The sequence below is a fragment of the Malania oleifera genome, chromosome 7, assembly GCF_029873635.1.
Source record: "Malania oleifera isolate guangnan ecotype guangnan chromosome 7, ASM2987363v1, whole genome shotgun sequence".
Classification (NCBI taxonomy): domain Eukaryota; kingdom Viridiplantae; phylum Streptophyta; class Magnoliopsida; order Santalales; family Ximeniaceae; genus Malania; species Malania oleifera.
In genome coordinates, this window is record NC_080423.1 from 106,642,461 (window position 1) to 106,659,664 (window position 17,204).

The 17,204-nt window shown below is 36.5% G+C and overlaps 1 protein-coding gene across 1 annotated transcript in view; it reads right to left on the bottom strand.

Moving 5' to 3' along the window:
* The window catches only part of LOC131159455 (4-coumarate--CoA ligase-like 9), a 28,154-nt gene extending 22,485 nt beyond the window's left edge, over positions 1 to 5,669 (bottom strand). The window contains exon 1 of the mRNA XM_058114383.1: positions 4,400 to 5,669. Coding sequence (XP_057970366.1) covers positions 4,400 to 5,431 — 1,032 coding nt within the window. The 5' untranslated portion in view covers positions 5,432 to 5,669. The remainder of the gene's footprint in view (positions 1 to 4,399) is intronic.
* Positions 5,670 to 17,204: the final 11,535 nt, after the last annotated feature.

Sequence of the window (17,204 nt, forward strand, 5' to 3'; positions counted from 1 at the left end):
CCCGGGAGCGCGTGTGCCCCGGGCGGCGAAATCAAAAATCATTTTAATATTTTCATGGAAAAACATGGAATATCGGAGTCGCCACTAACCTTTAGTGCGGTTAGAACACATGATTACTACCCCGTTAGGGGTAAAATCGGTCTACATTACCAGAGTTGGGGTCGGGAGTTCGGTTACGCGAGGGGAAGGTACGAGCACCCCCTACGCGCCCGTTCTTACGAACGGTACCTAATTAATTTTAAATTATCCCTAAGTTAATCTAATAAGTCTTTAAACTACTCCTTTTATGAATTAATAAACACATATGAAAAATGAATAAATAAATAAATATATACAAATATTCCCTCAGAGCTTAAGGTACGTGAAGCCCGAAGGCTCATACCCCCGCAATAAAATCATAGGGATAATAAAAATCAAAAATATTTAATAAAAAATAAAATAAAATAAAATAAAATAATAATAATCATTATAATAATGAACATAATAATAATAACAATAATAATAATAATAATAATAATAATAATAAATAACAATAGTAAAAATAATAATAATGGTACTAATAATAATAATGTTACCAAATAATCACAAAGATACCTTTTTTTTTTACATACGTAAATATATACAATAAGGGTAATAATAATACTTTTATTGGATAGCACTAACATTGATAATGCTTCTACCTACATTTATATATATATATATATATATATATATATATACATAAATACATATACACTAATGGTTATAATACTAGTAATGCCTTTGAATGGTAACACTAACAATAATAAATGTGAACACACAATCAAAGATCTACACAGGATATATAGAAACAAAATTATTAAACCTAAGGAAACAAACTTATAATCAGATTATGGAAACTAAGTAATCCTAAAATCAGTGGGTCATTGTACAAAGGTAAGCAAATAGTGAAGTTATGGAAATAATCTAAAGCTACTACTAATATATGAATATTCAATATAACCACTAACCGGAAAATTATCGAATTAAAGATTGGTGTAGAACCCTAAAAAAAAAAATAATATGCTACACATGCAATAAACACTAACCCTATATATGAACATTAATTATGACAAAAAACCCTAAATGATCCTAAACATATGGATATCAAAGAAAGACACCCTTAAGTAAATAATTACAATAGTTATTCTAACTACATATTAAACATGCAATAATTATATTAACAATTCAATTAAACTTTAAGTATCCAAACAAATTCCAACTATAAAAATTCCACAATAAAGAAAATTAATGTATATAAATAATACAATTAAAACAAACCACCAATATGGATATTAAATATTAAAATAACCAATAAAAACCATAGAAACATACATACCTGTATAGACACAAAAACAAAAAAACAAAAACAAAAACAACCCAAGACATTAGATATTAGAGCAAATAAAACAACAATAATATAATATATATAAAAACAAATAAATAAAAAAACATAAATAAAAAAAACCACACGTACATGTATGTGTGAAATTGTGTGTGTAAAAAGCGTGTCTTTTCTGGATGTGTGAATGTGTGTGTGTGTGTGTGTGGGAGGACTTACAAGGATAGGGGTGTGAGATCTTGTGGAGCTGCCGGAGGTCCTGGGGAGAGGGTGAAGACGGCCGGAGACGATGAGGTGCTCACGGTGGCTGGAGGCAGAGCAGATGATTCTCGGCAATGGTGGAGTTCGGCGTGGAGGGAGCGGCAGCAGCAGTTGCAGAAGAAGGTCGCCCGTGCTGCTCGATGGTTGTTGTGTTGTGGAGGTTGCGGACTGTATCGAGGCTCCTCTCAGCACAAACTCTGGCGACGGCGAGGATGGTGCGACGACTGCGATGAAAGGTGACAGCAATGGTGGTTGACGGGCAAGGACGGAGACGATGGGGACTTGCTGGAGAGAGCGTAGGGCGTTGTCGTGAGTTTCTGGGGATTGCTGCTGGTGCTGTGGGTGATGCCTGCGGTGATGGGAGTTGCAGGGGTCGTCGTGTTGCCGTGGCTGTGCAGCGGTGATGGTTGGAGCATGGAGGGCCTGGGTTGCTGGTAACCGCCGGAGTTGCAGAGAGCCGTGAGGCTCTGCCGGAGCGTGGCGGTGCTGGTGGGTGCAGGGGACTGGCAGTGTGCGAGAGAGAGAGAGGGAAGAAAGGTTAGGCTTTTTTTTTTTTGTTTTTCCGGCCTGCTCTGCCTTGGCCTCTTGCGCTGCGCCCGGCTGGAGTGTCTGCAGCGCCTCCCCCGGCTCCCTTCTTATAAAAATGATTTTGAAGAAACCCTAAAAACACTTCCTTTTTGGTTTATGGTATCTTTCTTTTTTTTTGGAAATAATATATACTGCTATTATGTAAATAAGGAAATAATAATAATAATAATAATAATAATAATAATAATAATAATAAATAAAATAATAATAATAATAGTAATAATAAAGGTAAAAATACTGATAATAATAATAATTAAAAATAATGTCAATAATAATGAAAATAATTAATAATAATAATAATAAACAATATAAATAAAAATAATAAAAATAAAAGTAATAATAATATTTAAAATAATAATAAATAAAATAATAGTAATAATAGTAATAAAAATACTAATAATAATGATAATAAAAATAATGTCAATAATAATGAAAATAATTAATAATAATAATAATAATAATAATAATAATAAACAAAAAATAAAAGTAATAATAATAATATTAATGAAAAATAATAATAATAATAATAGTAATAAATAAAATAATAGTAATAATAGTAATAAAAATACTAATAATAATGACAATAAAAATTAAAAATAATAATGAAAATAATGAATAATAATAATAATAAAATAGACGTAAAAAATAAAAATAAAAGTAATATTAATAATACTAATGAAAAATAATAATAATAATAAAGAAAATAATAATAATAATAATAATAATATTAGTGAAAATTAATAATAATAATAATAATAATAAATAATAATAATAATAATAAAATAACAATAATAATAATAATAATAGCGATACATATATTGGGCCTGGATAAAAATGGGGTGTCTACACTCACTATTCACAAAGATAGTTGGGATTTTAACAATTCTTCATTATATTTTAGTCACATGACTAGGCTATATAGCTTATGCGGTCAGGAGCATTAGTTAATATACTCAAAATCCTAATAAAGAGCATTGGGTAGCCTTAGAAAGAATTCATAAATATCTTAGAAAGAGCATCGTGATTCACTTTATTATAATGAATTCTCAAATGTGATTGAACTATTGAAGGCTACAGACTACAGTGATGCTAATTGGATGAGAGAGTCTAAATGCTAAATATAATATCTATCACAAGTTATGGTTTTACTCTAAGAGATGCAGCTATAGTATAAATCTCTAGAAGTACGGTGGACTCTGAATTAATTGCACTATACTATATATAATCTCTAGAAGTACTAAGGACTCTGAAATAATTGCACAAGATCCATGTACTAAAGCACAATGGTTAAGAAACTAAAAACGGTTAAGAAATTTAACTTCAGAAAACCTACAGCAGAAATTATATACAGATTATATCTCATTTGCAGGTGTGTAGTCATTTCTTAAGATCTAAGTGAAATTTAACTGATAGTCTTAGTGAAGGCTTGCCCAAAAAGGATGCATAAAACTAATCAAGCAGAACAACGTCAGCACACTAGGGAGTCAACCAGAACAGCACATACTCCGTGATTATAGATCCCACAAGGAAAGCCCAATGGATAGAAAGAACCAATACCAGCATGGTTCATAAGAAGAATTATTTTATCAAAAGTTCTCAAACTCAACAAGCCGTTTATATAATTTACATTTTTATTTTTATTTTCAAATTTTAAACATCATCTACATATGCCTTTTGAAGACATTCAAGAAACCTAACCACGGCATTGACATAAGATAATTAAATTCCTGAGAATTTGAATCTTGGGAATTTCTCTGCCAAACATGGTCAGATCGACATCACGACCCGGCTGTGGTGTTCACTTTGAGTCTTTGACCCTATGTCCCGGACACTCCTGATTTACAAACCAATGGCTTGCTGGTTTTTTAGTCGAGTCTTTTTGAATACTCCAAAGTGGAGCGAGTCCCATCTAATAGGGTCTAGTGTAATACGGCGAGATTGACTATTTGTAGTAATTTCATTAGACCAAAAAGGCCTGATTCAAAAACCACCCCTTAAAACACTTCAACTGTTTTGGATTTTTAAGAGTTTATATTTCAGGTCCGAATTTAAATTTGTCATTTTAATAAAATATATTAATCAAATTTTATAGAAATTTACGCACAAAATCACACTTTCAACTGAACAATAATTAGGTAAACCGAGTCTTTATTGCATCGTAAACTAAAAACAAGATTACCCTTCCCTCACCTGCACAATCTCCACCGTGGGGAACCGGGCGACGAACCTCTCTGCAACCTCCTTTCCCAACGGAGCACCGCCGCATCCCACTACCATAAGCGAACTGAGATCGTAGTTTTGGACCATATCCAACTTGGCCAAGGCCAGCACGAGCGGCGGCGACACCGGCATGTACGTCACCCGGTGGCTCTGCAAAGCCCTCAGCATCCTCTCAAAGTCAAATCTCTCCATCAGCACCGAAGTATCCCCCAGCGATACCGCCCTCAGCAGCATAAAGAACCCGAAGACGTGGAACAACGGCAGCGTGAACAGCGTCACATGATGCGGCGAATCCGCCGCCCTTTCCGTCCGGCTGTGGGAGAAACCAGCAGCCACGGCGATCACATTCCGGTGAGTCAGCAGAACCCCCTTCACTCGCCCTGTCGTGCCGGACGAGTATAAAATGACCGCAGGGTCGGACTGGTTTATCTTAGGGCTAAGATTAGGATTGCGGTCGTTCTCGCCGGACTTAATCATGGATTCGAACTCAGGGGAATCGAGGAGGATTGTGCCGAGGGGGAGGGAGGGGATCTTCGCGGCGGTGGCGCGTGTGGCGAACGCGACGGCGGGTTTGCAGAGGCGAACGAGGTGGGAGAGCTCGGACTCGGTGGAGAGGGGGTTCGCGGGGGAGACGACAACACCGATGGAGAGGAGAGAGAAGTAGAGGACGGGGATGTGGAGGGTGGAGGGGGCGACGACAAAGGCGGTGTCGCCAGCGGAGAGACCGGTGAGGGAGCGGAGGCCGGCGGCGAGGTTCGAAGCAAAGAGAAATAAGTCGGAGAAGGAGAGGGTAAGGCCGGAGGCGTCATCGACAATGGCGGTGGTGGTAGAGAGGGAAACGGGGCCGGAACGGATGAAGGAGAGGACGTATTCGGCGCCGGAAAGGGGGAGGTCAGGCGGCGGGAGGGGAACAGTGGGGCGGAGGCTGTGGAATATGCGGGTTTGGGGGCAGAACCCGCTGTTGGGGTCGATGTTGGGGTTGGAGGAGCTGGGATCCGCCATCGGAGGAGCTCTCGAGGTCTGGAGCTTCTGGTTCAGTCCCACTGTGCAAACGACAGATAGAACGAAGCGAGAAGGGAGAGTGGGCACTGCACTGCTTCACTCTGTGAATCAATTGGTGGGACATAAAAATCAAATCAAATAAAAACAAAATGGATTGAGAAAGAGCATTAATTTGGTTGTTGGGGATGAAGAGAGGGTTGCTGATGATGCGAGCTTCTCTTGAGAAATTAATAAACGTTTCTTCCAATCCAATTGGGTTTTCTTTTTGGGTACGACCCGGGTATCCGCCTACCGTCAATGACGTCCGTTTTATGGTCCGTCGCACTGGCCAGCGACTAATCCCACGCCTCGTGAATCCGGCCCTACATCACCACGAGAAGGGTAAATCAGGAGCCCAAGGGCTGAATCGAACCCGGGAAGCTCATTGCTGACCTCGTGAGAGGCACACCCGTAGTTCGCTCAACCACCTGAGCTACGCCCTGGGGGCTCCAATTGGGTTTTCTTGCTTTGACTCCGAATATTCATATTTTATCACGATGCAGCTAATTTTTTTTAAAAAAAAAAAAAAACAATTGCGGTAATCGAGTTTTGGCGAGTGGGTGAGGAAATCGTGTTGCTCTCTCTTCCACTCACTACGGCCGCCGGCAGTACGGACAAAAAAATTTGAGGTCTCTCGGGACTGCCACTGCGTCTCTTCCATTAATTAACAACGAGTTTTTTCTTATTTTATTATTAAATTAAAATAAAATATTAAATAATATTCTAGAAAAATTTCTCAAACTTATATTTACGTTAGATATTTAACTGGGCAGCGTTTCCCTCTCGTAACACATGTTAAGGTGACTAATCAAATCTCACAGGATTTATTTTCCCATTAAGCTGCCTTTTCTTTCCCATTTAAATCTCATATTTTCTTCCTACAAGATTTACCAGACATATATATTAAATTAAAAATATATTATATCTTATTAAAAAAGTAAAATATTTTAATTTAAAGTTAAAAACTCAAAATATGTTTTAATTTATAATTATAAAAAAATTATAAAATATTTTTCCAATGAAGGTTCATTTTTTCACAATTATTTATTTGAAAAAAAATTCAAAAAAATAAGTATTTTTTAAAATAAATATACTAAAAATACTTATAATAAATAAAATTATCTAGATAAGTATTTTTTGTAAAAAGTTATTTTCGTTAAAACCTAAATTATTTAAATCTTAAGAACGAGTTAATTTTTAAAAATATTTCTATTTACTTTATAAAATTTAAATATTTAGAATTATTTATTCATAATTATAAACTATTATCATAAAATTAGAGCATTAATTAAAAGAACTTGATATTTACAAATATTTTAAAAAAAATTAGAAGATATTAATAGATATTTACAAATCTAATTTTACTTAAAAATTAGTCCTTAGTTTTCTTAATCTTTCACTATTTAGTTAAATAAAATTTGAGTATTAATCAAAAAAACTTGATATTTATAAACATTTTAAAAAAAATTAGAAGATATTGATAGATATATAATTAAACAATATATATAAGAATGACTGCTGTGCGCAACTACTTACTCAGCTACGCGTATATTGGATCTCTAAGGAATCTCTAGTTAGATATATATGAGATTCTCAACTAAGCATTCATTAAACAGGGTAACTTGCATTTTATTTAATATTTATAAATTTTTTGCACTTTTTTTTAAAATCAAATGGACTTTTTTAGGTCTAATCTTGCTGGATTCAAATAAATTTTTTAAAAGTTGATTTATCAAATTTTATTGAAATTATTATTTCTAAAAATACTTGTCTTTCTTTTTTAAGGTAATAATATTTTTGTTTACATTTTTTTTATTAAATAGAGTTTGTTTTTTATGTTCAGACTTTGACATATCAAAAATAAATTTTATAAATGCAATTTTTAGTTTTGGTTAAATTTATTTTGTTTTATGAATGTTTTGTATTGTTTTAAAAATATAGGATATTTTTATTGCAAATTTATTAACTTTTATTATAGTACAAATATAGACCCAAATATCTATATATAATGCTAGTATATTTCATTTTTTATCCAAAAAAAATGTTTTTTCTTTAAATTCAGACATTAACTAGCTTCATTCCACAAGCTTGCCACTACTTAAATTGTATGGTACAAAATAGTTCTTTAAACTGAACCATCAACGATATTTTATATTGTTGCAGCCAAAAATTGAACAACCTTTACGATGCCTAATCACAACCACCTGAAAAGAGATAAATAAGCAAGGCTTGGAGGACCCGGGGTGTACTCCGGGGGATCGCTCTGATGCCTAAGTCAGGGATTGACTTGAGAGGTTTTTTATGCAACAGTAAAGTAGAGTTTATAATGAGATACCTTAACCTCTTCTCTGAATCCCCATTTATAGTGATGGAGTTTGACCAAGGGTGATGTGTCATTTATTAGCGAATTATGGCGCAAACGTAAATCACTCCAATTGTTATAACGTTGGCGTAGATTGCTCTAGTCATCATGGAGCTCGCGTCAATTGCTCTGCTTGAGCAGTTGACTTAGGTGGTAATTGCCCTCATCAATGTTGGGCTATAGTCTCCTTTGGATTTATGGTATGTGATATATTTGAGGTATATCATATATAAACAAGGTAATTAATTATTTTTCATATGTTAATATAATAATTATATTTATAAAAGGACAAGTTCGTTATGGCTTGTCCAACAAGTTTGTCAAACTTTAAATTTACAAGGCTTATTGTTAAAATCAAAAGAAAGACTGGAGTCTATGATGATGATGACATCGTTTCAATTTCTTCAAGGAAATCAAAATCCTCAAAGTCAAGAAAAATGAAAGCCCATTTGATCAAACTCATTAAATAGCTTGAAGAATCAGACGATTTAGATTCAGCTGATAGCATTGATTCAAATAGAACCGTCAATTTTGATCTCGGTTCAAACTTTTATCAATTGATTCAAGAGGATCCAAGATCCAGCTCTGCAAAGGAGAAGGCAAAGAAAAAGAAATAATTTCTTTGCTTTCAAAGTTAAAAACTGCGGCTACCGCTTCAAAGGCCTCGGCCATCTCCCAAGATTTGACAGGCCATCCTGTCCTCATTTAAAGCTTACTCAAGAAGTTTTGCAGCTGGCAACCATTTGGCCCAACTTGTATTTTGTGTCTATTTTACACATGTCCACCTTTTGGTCAGGGTTGTAATTTTCTGTTCACTTTAAGTAAAAGGTGGCGAATCTTCGCACAAATGCAGTCATCCATGTGCTGTCACCTTTACTTTTGTCTTTTATCTTTTATGTCGGATCGCTTGTCCTATAAGGATCCAAAGTTGAATTTAGTGGTCGATGGGGCCCAAAGAGCACCCACACTAATTCACCCGGATTCCAAAACCATTTGAAGTCCGAGCCCCCTTGCTTATAAATAAGAGTCTCTTATTTTGTAAATCCCCGCACCAATTCAGGGGTTTCTCTTAAGGTAAACCTAAGACGCCTTGAGCTCCACCTGAGTTCTCTCTTCTCCCTCCTTTCTGTCTTAGGAACTTCTGTCAAGGGTAATACAAGTAAGCTTTAAATAAAAAGTTTTTTCTTTCAATCTTTTGTATGATATAAGCATGCTCTATTCTCGCGGTCTATGACTGATCTTGAACATCGAAAATTTGTTTAAAATTCATCAAAGTCACTTCACAACAGATACCAGTAATCTACCAAGTCATAGTGCTGGCCTAAGGCTAACATCGGGTAAAACGAAGTTGTGATGAATGAAATCTTCAATGATTATACAAAATTCACTATTGTATACACAGACGACGTCCTTGTATACTCTGAATCAATAAGTCAACACTTCAAATATCTTAATATTTTCTTTAACAATGTCAAAAGAAATAGATTGGTTGTTTCTCAACCAAAAATCAAATTATTTCAAACCAATATTAAGCTTCTTGGTCATTAGATTTATCAAAATAAGATTACTCCAATACAAAGATCATTAGAATTTGCAGATAAATTCCAAAATTAAATTAGAAACAAAAATCAATTACAAAGATTTTTAGGATGTCTCAATTACGTGACGAACTTTATTCCAAATATTAGGACTTTGGCCAAGCCATTATTCAAAAGGCTTAGAAAAAACCCTCCTGTTTGGACAGACGAATGTACTCAAATTGTCATCAAGGTAAAAGCTCTAGTTAAAACCCTTCTATGTCTTAGTCTTCCAGACCCTAAAGCTTTCATGATTGTTTAAACTGACGCCTCTAATGTCGGATTTGGAGGAATTCTCAAACAGATAATTGATTCAAAAGAATCTTTAGTTAGATTTCATTTAGGAGCCTGGTCAAGACTTCAAATTAATTATTCAACTATTAAAAAGGAAATTTGATCCATTGTTTTGTGCATTCAAAAGTTCAAAGACAATTTATTTAATAAAGAATTCTTACTTAGAATTGATTGTGCAAGTGCCAAAAACATTATTGAAAAAGATGTCAATAATTTAGCTTCAAAACAAATATTTGCAAGATGGCAAGCAATTTTATCTGTGTTTGATTTTCAAATTGAATTTACCAAAGGAACTTCAAATTCTATCCCAGATTTCCTTACAAGAGATTCTTTTGGGGAGACAAAAATGTAATCCCAACAAAAAATCCAAGTTATACCAAAATTTGAACAAAATTGTGGAAGCTTGAAAAAATGTTGGGATTAATCCTGTAGAAGGATAAAATTCGTTTGAAATAAAAGAAATGGAAAGTAGTTCCTCCGAGTCTAAATACAATATAAAGCAATTGATAAATCATTCAAGCAATAAATCATAAATCATCAGATAATATTGTTTTGATCTTTGGGATGACTTATATTTCTGTAGGATGGGAAAGTGCTATTATGTTTGAAGAACTGGCCGAGCTAGGGCTTAAACAACCCAATATCGATCTAGAACGAATTTTGAATAATTCGTAAACAAAGATTTATGATGCAGAGGATCATCCTTTGGACGCAACTATAGAGCATACTTAAAAAGTAATTGAAATAAACAATAATTGAATTATTGAGAAACCTAAAAAGCTTACTTGATAAAAACTTCTTGTTAACTTTCTTTACATGACAGAAATTCCTAAGGACGAAGGATAGGAGAGGAGAGGGAGAAGAGATATTTGGGTGGAGCTCAAGGCATCTTAGATTCTTACTAAAGAATCCCCAAATTGGTGTGAGTTCCGATTGAAACTGAACTCCTTATTTATAGACTCAAGGGCTCGGACTTCAAACACTTTGAAATCCAGGGTGAGATAGTGCGAGTGCTCTTTGGGCCCCATTGTCCACTAAATCAACACGGAATTCTTACAAAACAGACGAGCCGATACAAAAAACAAAAGACTTTAAGAAAAGGTGACAGCACATGGACAGTTGCATTTGTGTGGAGACCCGCCACCTTTACTTAAAAAACTTAACAGAAAATAATAAAAATACAATCCTGACACCAAATAGTGAGCAGGCGCAAAAGTCTTTATATTTATTTTGAATAAAGGGACAGCTGGAGTAATTTTTTGATAAAGTGGCCGCTTCTTTTGACAAATGAGCAAAGTAGTCTATCTGCTTTTAATAATTCTGGCGAGAAGTCTTTTTCTAACAGTCTTCTTTGAGGAATCTTCCTCTTGATCTTTTTCAATAAACCTATACCAAGCATCAATATCTGATCCGAGGCAATCGAAATCAACGGCCTTGGGAGATACCTGATTTTCTGATGAATCAGAGTCGTTTGATTCCAATTGAGTAATCATCTCAAGTAATTTCTTTTTTGCAGAGGATTTTGACTTCCTTGATGATGATGATACTATTGACATAGTATCATCTTCTTTGTAAACCTTCTTCTTCTTGTCTCTTGATAATGGAGTTTCAGAAGTAAGAGACTAAGCTGACTGAGCTAACCAGGCCCTTACTTTTCCTTCTGTAATAGTGAATTTGTCTCACCATTTGACTTTGAAAATTCTTCGTAAGGTTCTGAAGTAAAGATAAGAACTTTCTTCTGGAAGAACAACAACATAGTCCCAGCAAGAAATCCACGTAATCATGAAGATTGAGCAGAAAAACAAAAGACTTGAAGCATCTTTTGAATAACCGGATGGGAACTTAAAATTCTTTTGAAATAATTCAAAATCCTTTTGAATGGCTTCTGGGAAAATTTCAGGGTCTGGTCCAAAGAAGTTGAACCAGGTAAAAAACCAATGAGGAAAACTTTTGATAATTTTTTGATCAAAATGGATAAACTAGGAATGAGTAAAATTCCTTACATACATGGTATAGAACCATGCTCTCATATAGTCTTGATAATTATATTTTTAAGGAACAAAAACTTCTTTAAATTTCTTTAGGACTCGAGGATAATGTCCCCATTGTGACGATTTGCTTATTTTCCATATTTTTTTTATAATAACAGAATCAATATCATAAATCCCAACTCAGCAGATCATAATCTATTTGGACCCGTGGGTACCAGGGATACATCATAACACATAACAGGAGCCTAAGCAGCAGGAAACAAACATTCATATACATCTCATTATACCATACATCACAATACCAGAGTAACTACAATCACTATACACATATATACGCAACACTCAACCCGAAAAGATGTCTTAAGGCTATTTCCAAAAAATCCAGACCCTATCAAAATACTTACCCCTCTGGAAGGGCAGATCTACTGTATTAGATCAGCGGGGCTTTACCCGCTCTCTTATCAGGGGATCTTGAAAAGTTTACAAAATTTAGGGGTAAGACACCTCTCAGTAAGGGAAATAAACTAATACCAATGTGTGGCAATATGAGTATTCCATGTTATACATATATCATACAGAACATATTCAGTAACTGTTTTGTCAAATATGGGAAAACATATATATCATCAAAACATGGCAGAACATACTGCATTTTCATAAACATATTTCATCTAATATAATAATAATAACACAAAAACATTTCTGGTAGGTTAGCTGGCTGTTGTCATGTATTACCCCCACATAACTAGGTTGTGTGGCTCGAAGGCGGGACCTGACAATGGTTGGCCAACCACTACCAAGTCAAAAGTACAGTCTATAAGTCTGATGGGTCTGCCAGACCTGGTCTGTACACTAGGGGCGCTCACACACTTCTTAAAAACCACATCGACCATCCAATCTCACACCGCTCCGTACAGCGGCGTTAACACAAATACCATGATCACGATGACCATGGACACATAGCAACAGTACCGTGCAAGTGCTAACCTAGACCAAGCCAACCAGGTTCTGATATCATATAACATATATTGAAACTGTGATATATGGATATCTCATATAATTAATTATTATATCAATCATATCATTTTGCATATATACGTATATCATGAAAATCATCGACCCGTACACCGGTATTACATATTTTATCAGCTCAACCCGTACGCCGGCAAATCATAGCATAGCTCGTACGCTGAAAAATCACATCCATAGCTCGGCTTATACGCCGAAAAATCATATCATAGTACAGCCCGTACACTGGCAAATCATATCCATAGCTTGGCCCGTATGCCGGCAAAATATATCCATAACTCAGCTCGTACGCTGGCAAAATATATCCATAGCTCAGGTCGTACGCTGGAAAATCATACACATAGCATGGCCTGTACGCCGATTTTCCATTATAAAATTTTTTATCATAATCACATTTCCAGAAAACAGTATTCTATAACAATTTCTACTCATGCCGCACTAATAGGTTTTCCGCATATTCAACATACCATCATTTTCAACAGTATTTTCTCAAATATAAATCAAATATATAAATATATTTACTTTCCTGAAATCAAATGCTATGTATACATACATTTTCTAAAAAAGAACTAGCTTAATTTATCCCCTTACCTGATTCCTGAAAAACCCCTAAGAAAATATGTTCCGCACCCGCAAGGTTCCCAAGTCAACACCCTGGAAACAACATTTCCCATAACTAAAGTTTAGTATTTCTACGCGTATAACAATTCCTTCAACTGTCAAAAATCCAAATACTGAGTAAAAAGTCTTACCCTGGATTTGGGATGATTTCCAACTCAACCCCACCGACGATCTGCTCCGGTAGATTTGCAGAGAACTTTCCTAGGAGCGTCGTGGTGGCTTTAGAATGTCGAACCGGCAAAAATTCGACCCAAAATCGAAGAGAGAAGGAGGAGGGACTGAATGGTAGGAGAGAGAAAAACTCTGCACAGGAAATTTTGGCCAAAAATGAACTTTAGGCCTATTTAAACTATGGCCTTCGTCGACGAACCACATCACCTCGTCGATGAGGTCAATACAAAATTCGTCGACGAACTCTCCCATTCGTCGACGAAATTCAGAAACCCCAAAATCATCCTCTCGATATTTTCTCATTGACGAGAATTGACGAGCCACGTCACCTCGTCAACGAGCTCCTATTATACCCTCGTCGATAAGTCCCCTGTATTCGTCGACGAGAAGCTGAAAAATTTCTCGGGATTTTACCTTTTCCAAAATGTAATGTCATCGACAAAGTCAACTGCCTCCTTCTGTTTTCGATTTCCATTCTCTTTCTTTTATTATTTAAATAACATTATTCTTCGGGTCATTACTTTCTCCCCTCCTTATAAAATTTCATCCTTGAAATTTACTATTCACATAATTCGTCATCCCTTAACAAAAAAAGGGTCTACTTATTTTATTACCTACCCTCACTTATGGTGGAAGAATACCGTGGTCACATTTCGAGTCCTGGGATGTAACACCCCAACCTGGGTCTGCCAGGGAGCACTGCATCTCTCCTCTTCCACTTGGACTAGACAACAAGGGGGCGGGCCTTATCGGACTAATGACTGGCCCCACAAACCAACACGTGTCCTTTTTAGTGTGTTTTGTCCTTACTCACACACTTCTTGAGAAAACTTCCCAAGTTGTCACCCATCCCAAGATTGCTCCAAGCCAAGCACACATAACTATGAAGTTTTTATAGGAAGGCTCCCGAAAAGAAAGGTACACCTTGTTGATATGGGTAGTAACATCTAGTCCTTTAAGCCTTTCATTCATGGGGTATCACATTCTCCCCCACTTATAGAATGCAACGTCCTCGTTGCGAACCCACATTTTTAAACCCAATACCGTGGTTACATTCCGAGTCCTGGAATGTAACGCCCTAACCTGGGTCTGCCAGGGAGTACTGCATCTCTCCTCCACCACCTGGACCAAACAATAGGGGACGGGCCTTATCGGACTAATGACTGGCCCCACGATCCAACATGTGTCCTTTTCAACGTGTTTTGTCCTCACTCACACACTTCCTGAGAAAACTTCTTAGGTGGTCACCCATCACAAGATTGCTCCAAGCCAAGCACGCTTAACTATGGAGTTCTTATGGCTCCCGAAAAGAAAGGTGCACTTTATTGATATGGGTAGTAACATCTAATCTTTTTAAGTCTTTTATCCATGGGGTATCACATTCTCCCCCACTTATAGAACGCAACGTCCTTGTTGCGAACCCACATTTCCAAACCCAGGCGATGTGAATCTCATCACACTTCCAACTGTGTGTTGGCTCTGATACCATCTGTAACGCCCCAACCTAGGTCTGTCAGGGAGTACTGCGTCTTTCCTCCTCCACCTAGACCAGACAAAAGGGGGGGCGGGCCTTATCGGACTAATGACTGGCCTCACAAACCAACACATGTCATTTTTAATGTGTTTTTGTCCTCACTCACACACTCCTTGAGAAAAATTTCTCAGGTGGTCACCCATCCCAAGATTGCTCCAAGCCAAGCACGCTTAACTATGAAGTTCTTATGGGAAGGCTCCCGAAAAGAAAGGTGCACCTTATTGATATGGGTAGTAACATCTAGTATTTTAAGCCTTTCATCCATGGGGTATCACGTGTGCAGTCTTCGTTAGCCGATCCACTATAACCCATATAGCATTCTACCCATGCATCGTCGCAGGTAAGCCCGTCACAAAATCCATCGAGACATGTTCCCATTTCCACTCAGGAACATCAAGTGGCTGAAGTGGTCCTACCGACCTCTGATGTTCTACTTTGATCCACTGACATGTCAGGCACTACTCTACAAAACGGGCGATCTTTCTGTTCATGTTGGACAACCCGAAAGATTTCCTCAAATCCCAGTACATTTTCGTACTACCAGGATGTACAGTGTAGAGTAAACAGTGTGCATCCTCCAGAATGACCCGTTTAATCATACTATCATTCGGTACACAAACCCTACCTCAAAATCTCAATATCCCATCACCAGAGACACTGAAATCATGCTTCAACCCCTTCTGAATTCCTTCCATAACCTCAACCAACTCAGGATCCTCTTTCTACGTCACACAGATCCTCTCCTAAAAATTTGGTTGTACCACCAAGTTAGCAAGAACAGCCTGATGGTTTCCTTCCACTACCTCCAAACTCAACCTCTCAAGGTCTATACAGATCTGATGCCGAATGTAGTGACCCAAAGAATAATAGTATTATAATAATAAAATAGGAGGATAATGGAAACAGGAAAAGAAGGAGACAATAGACTTCATCGACGAATGCTCCGCATTCGTCAACGACATTACATATTGGAGATAACAATTTCAAGAATTTCTAGGCCTCATCAACGAATACAAGGATTTTTCGATGAAGGTACAATAGGACCCCGTCGATGAGGATGAGCTTCGTCGACGAAGGTACAACAGAACCTCGTCAACGAGGATGAGCTTCGTCGATGAGAAAATACTGAGAGGGGTTTTAGTCCAATCTGAATTTCGTCGAAGAAGAAGTAAGGTTCGTTGACGAAATTACTGAAAGACTCGTTGACGAGATGACGTGTCTCGTCGACGAAGGAATAATGGAAAAATCAGATTTTTATTCAATTGCAGCGCCTCTCTCTTTCTCTCATACGGTCTCTCTCCCTTCTCTTTTCGATTTGGGCCTCGCCATTCGTCGGATTGACGATTCGAAGCCACCATGACGCTCCTGGCAAAGTTCTCTACAAGTCTGCCGGAGCGGATCGTTAGTGAAACGAAGTTGGATTTCATCCCAAATTTAAGGTAAGGTCTTTTAGTCCATTTTTGGCCTTCTGACAGTTATAGGAAATGATGTAGGCAAAGAAATACTGATATTTTGTTCTGACAAACGTTGTTTTCAAGGTGTTATGTAGGAGGCCCTGCAGGTGTTAGGCTAGTATACCATAGGGGCTTTTCAGTAGTCAGGTAAGGGAAATATGTTATGTTAGGCAATTTCACTATGTTCAGTATAAACTATATGTATTTAACAGATGATTATTCACAATAGAAGTTGTACAGTTTATCATTTATATGTAATATGTTTAAAAATCTTTGTGTGGCTTGAGAATATGAAAATAGTACGAAAATATGTTTTATAATTTTCAGTACCATAATTATACAAATTTTAGTACCATGATTATACGAATCTCAGTACCATGATTATACGATTTTCAGTACTATGATTATGCAGTTTTCAATGTTATGATTATACAGTTCTCAGTATCACGATGTATGAATTACAGTTACAATTTATTCAGTATCATGGTTATTATAATTATTTTATAATCATGGTAAATCATATAGTTGTATACAGAGATATATTATATAGTATCATACCCTGTTGGACCATACAGTTACAGAGCATTGTATTGTTGCTACAGATATTTATGTTATGAGTGCAACTACCTATTTAGATAATACGTGGTAGTAGGTTGATCACCCAGGCCCTTGACGTGGACAGGTTCCCCATCAGATATGAG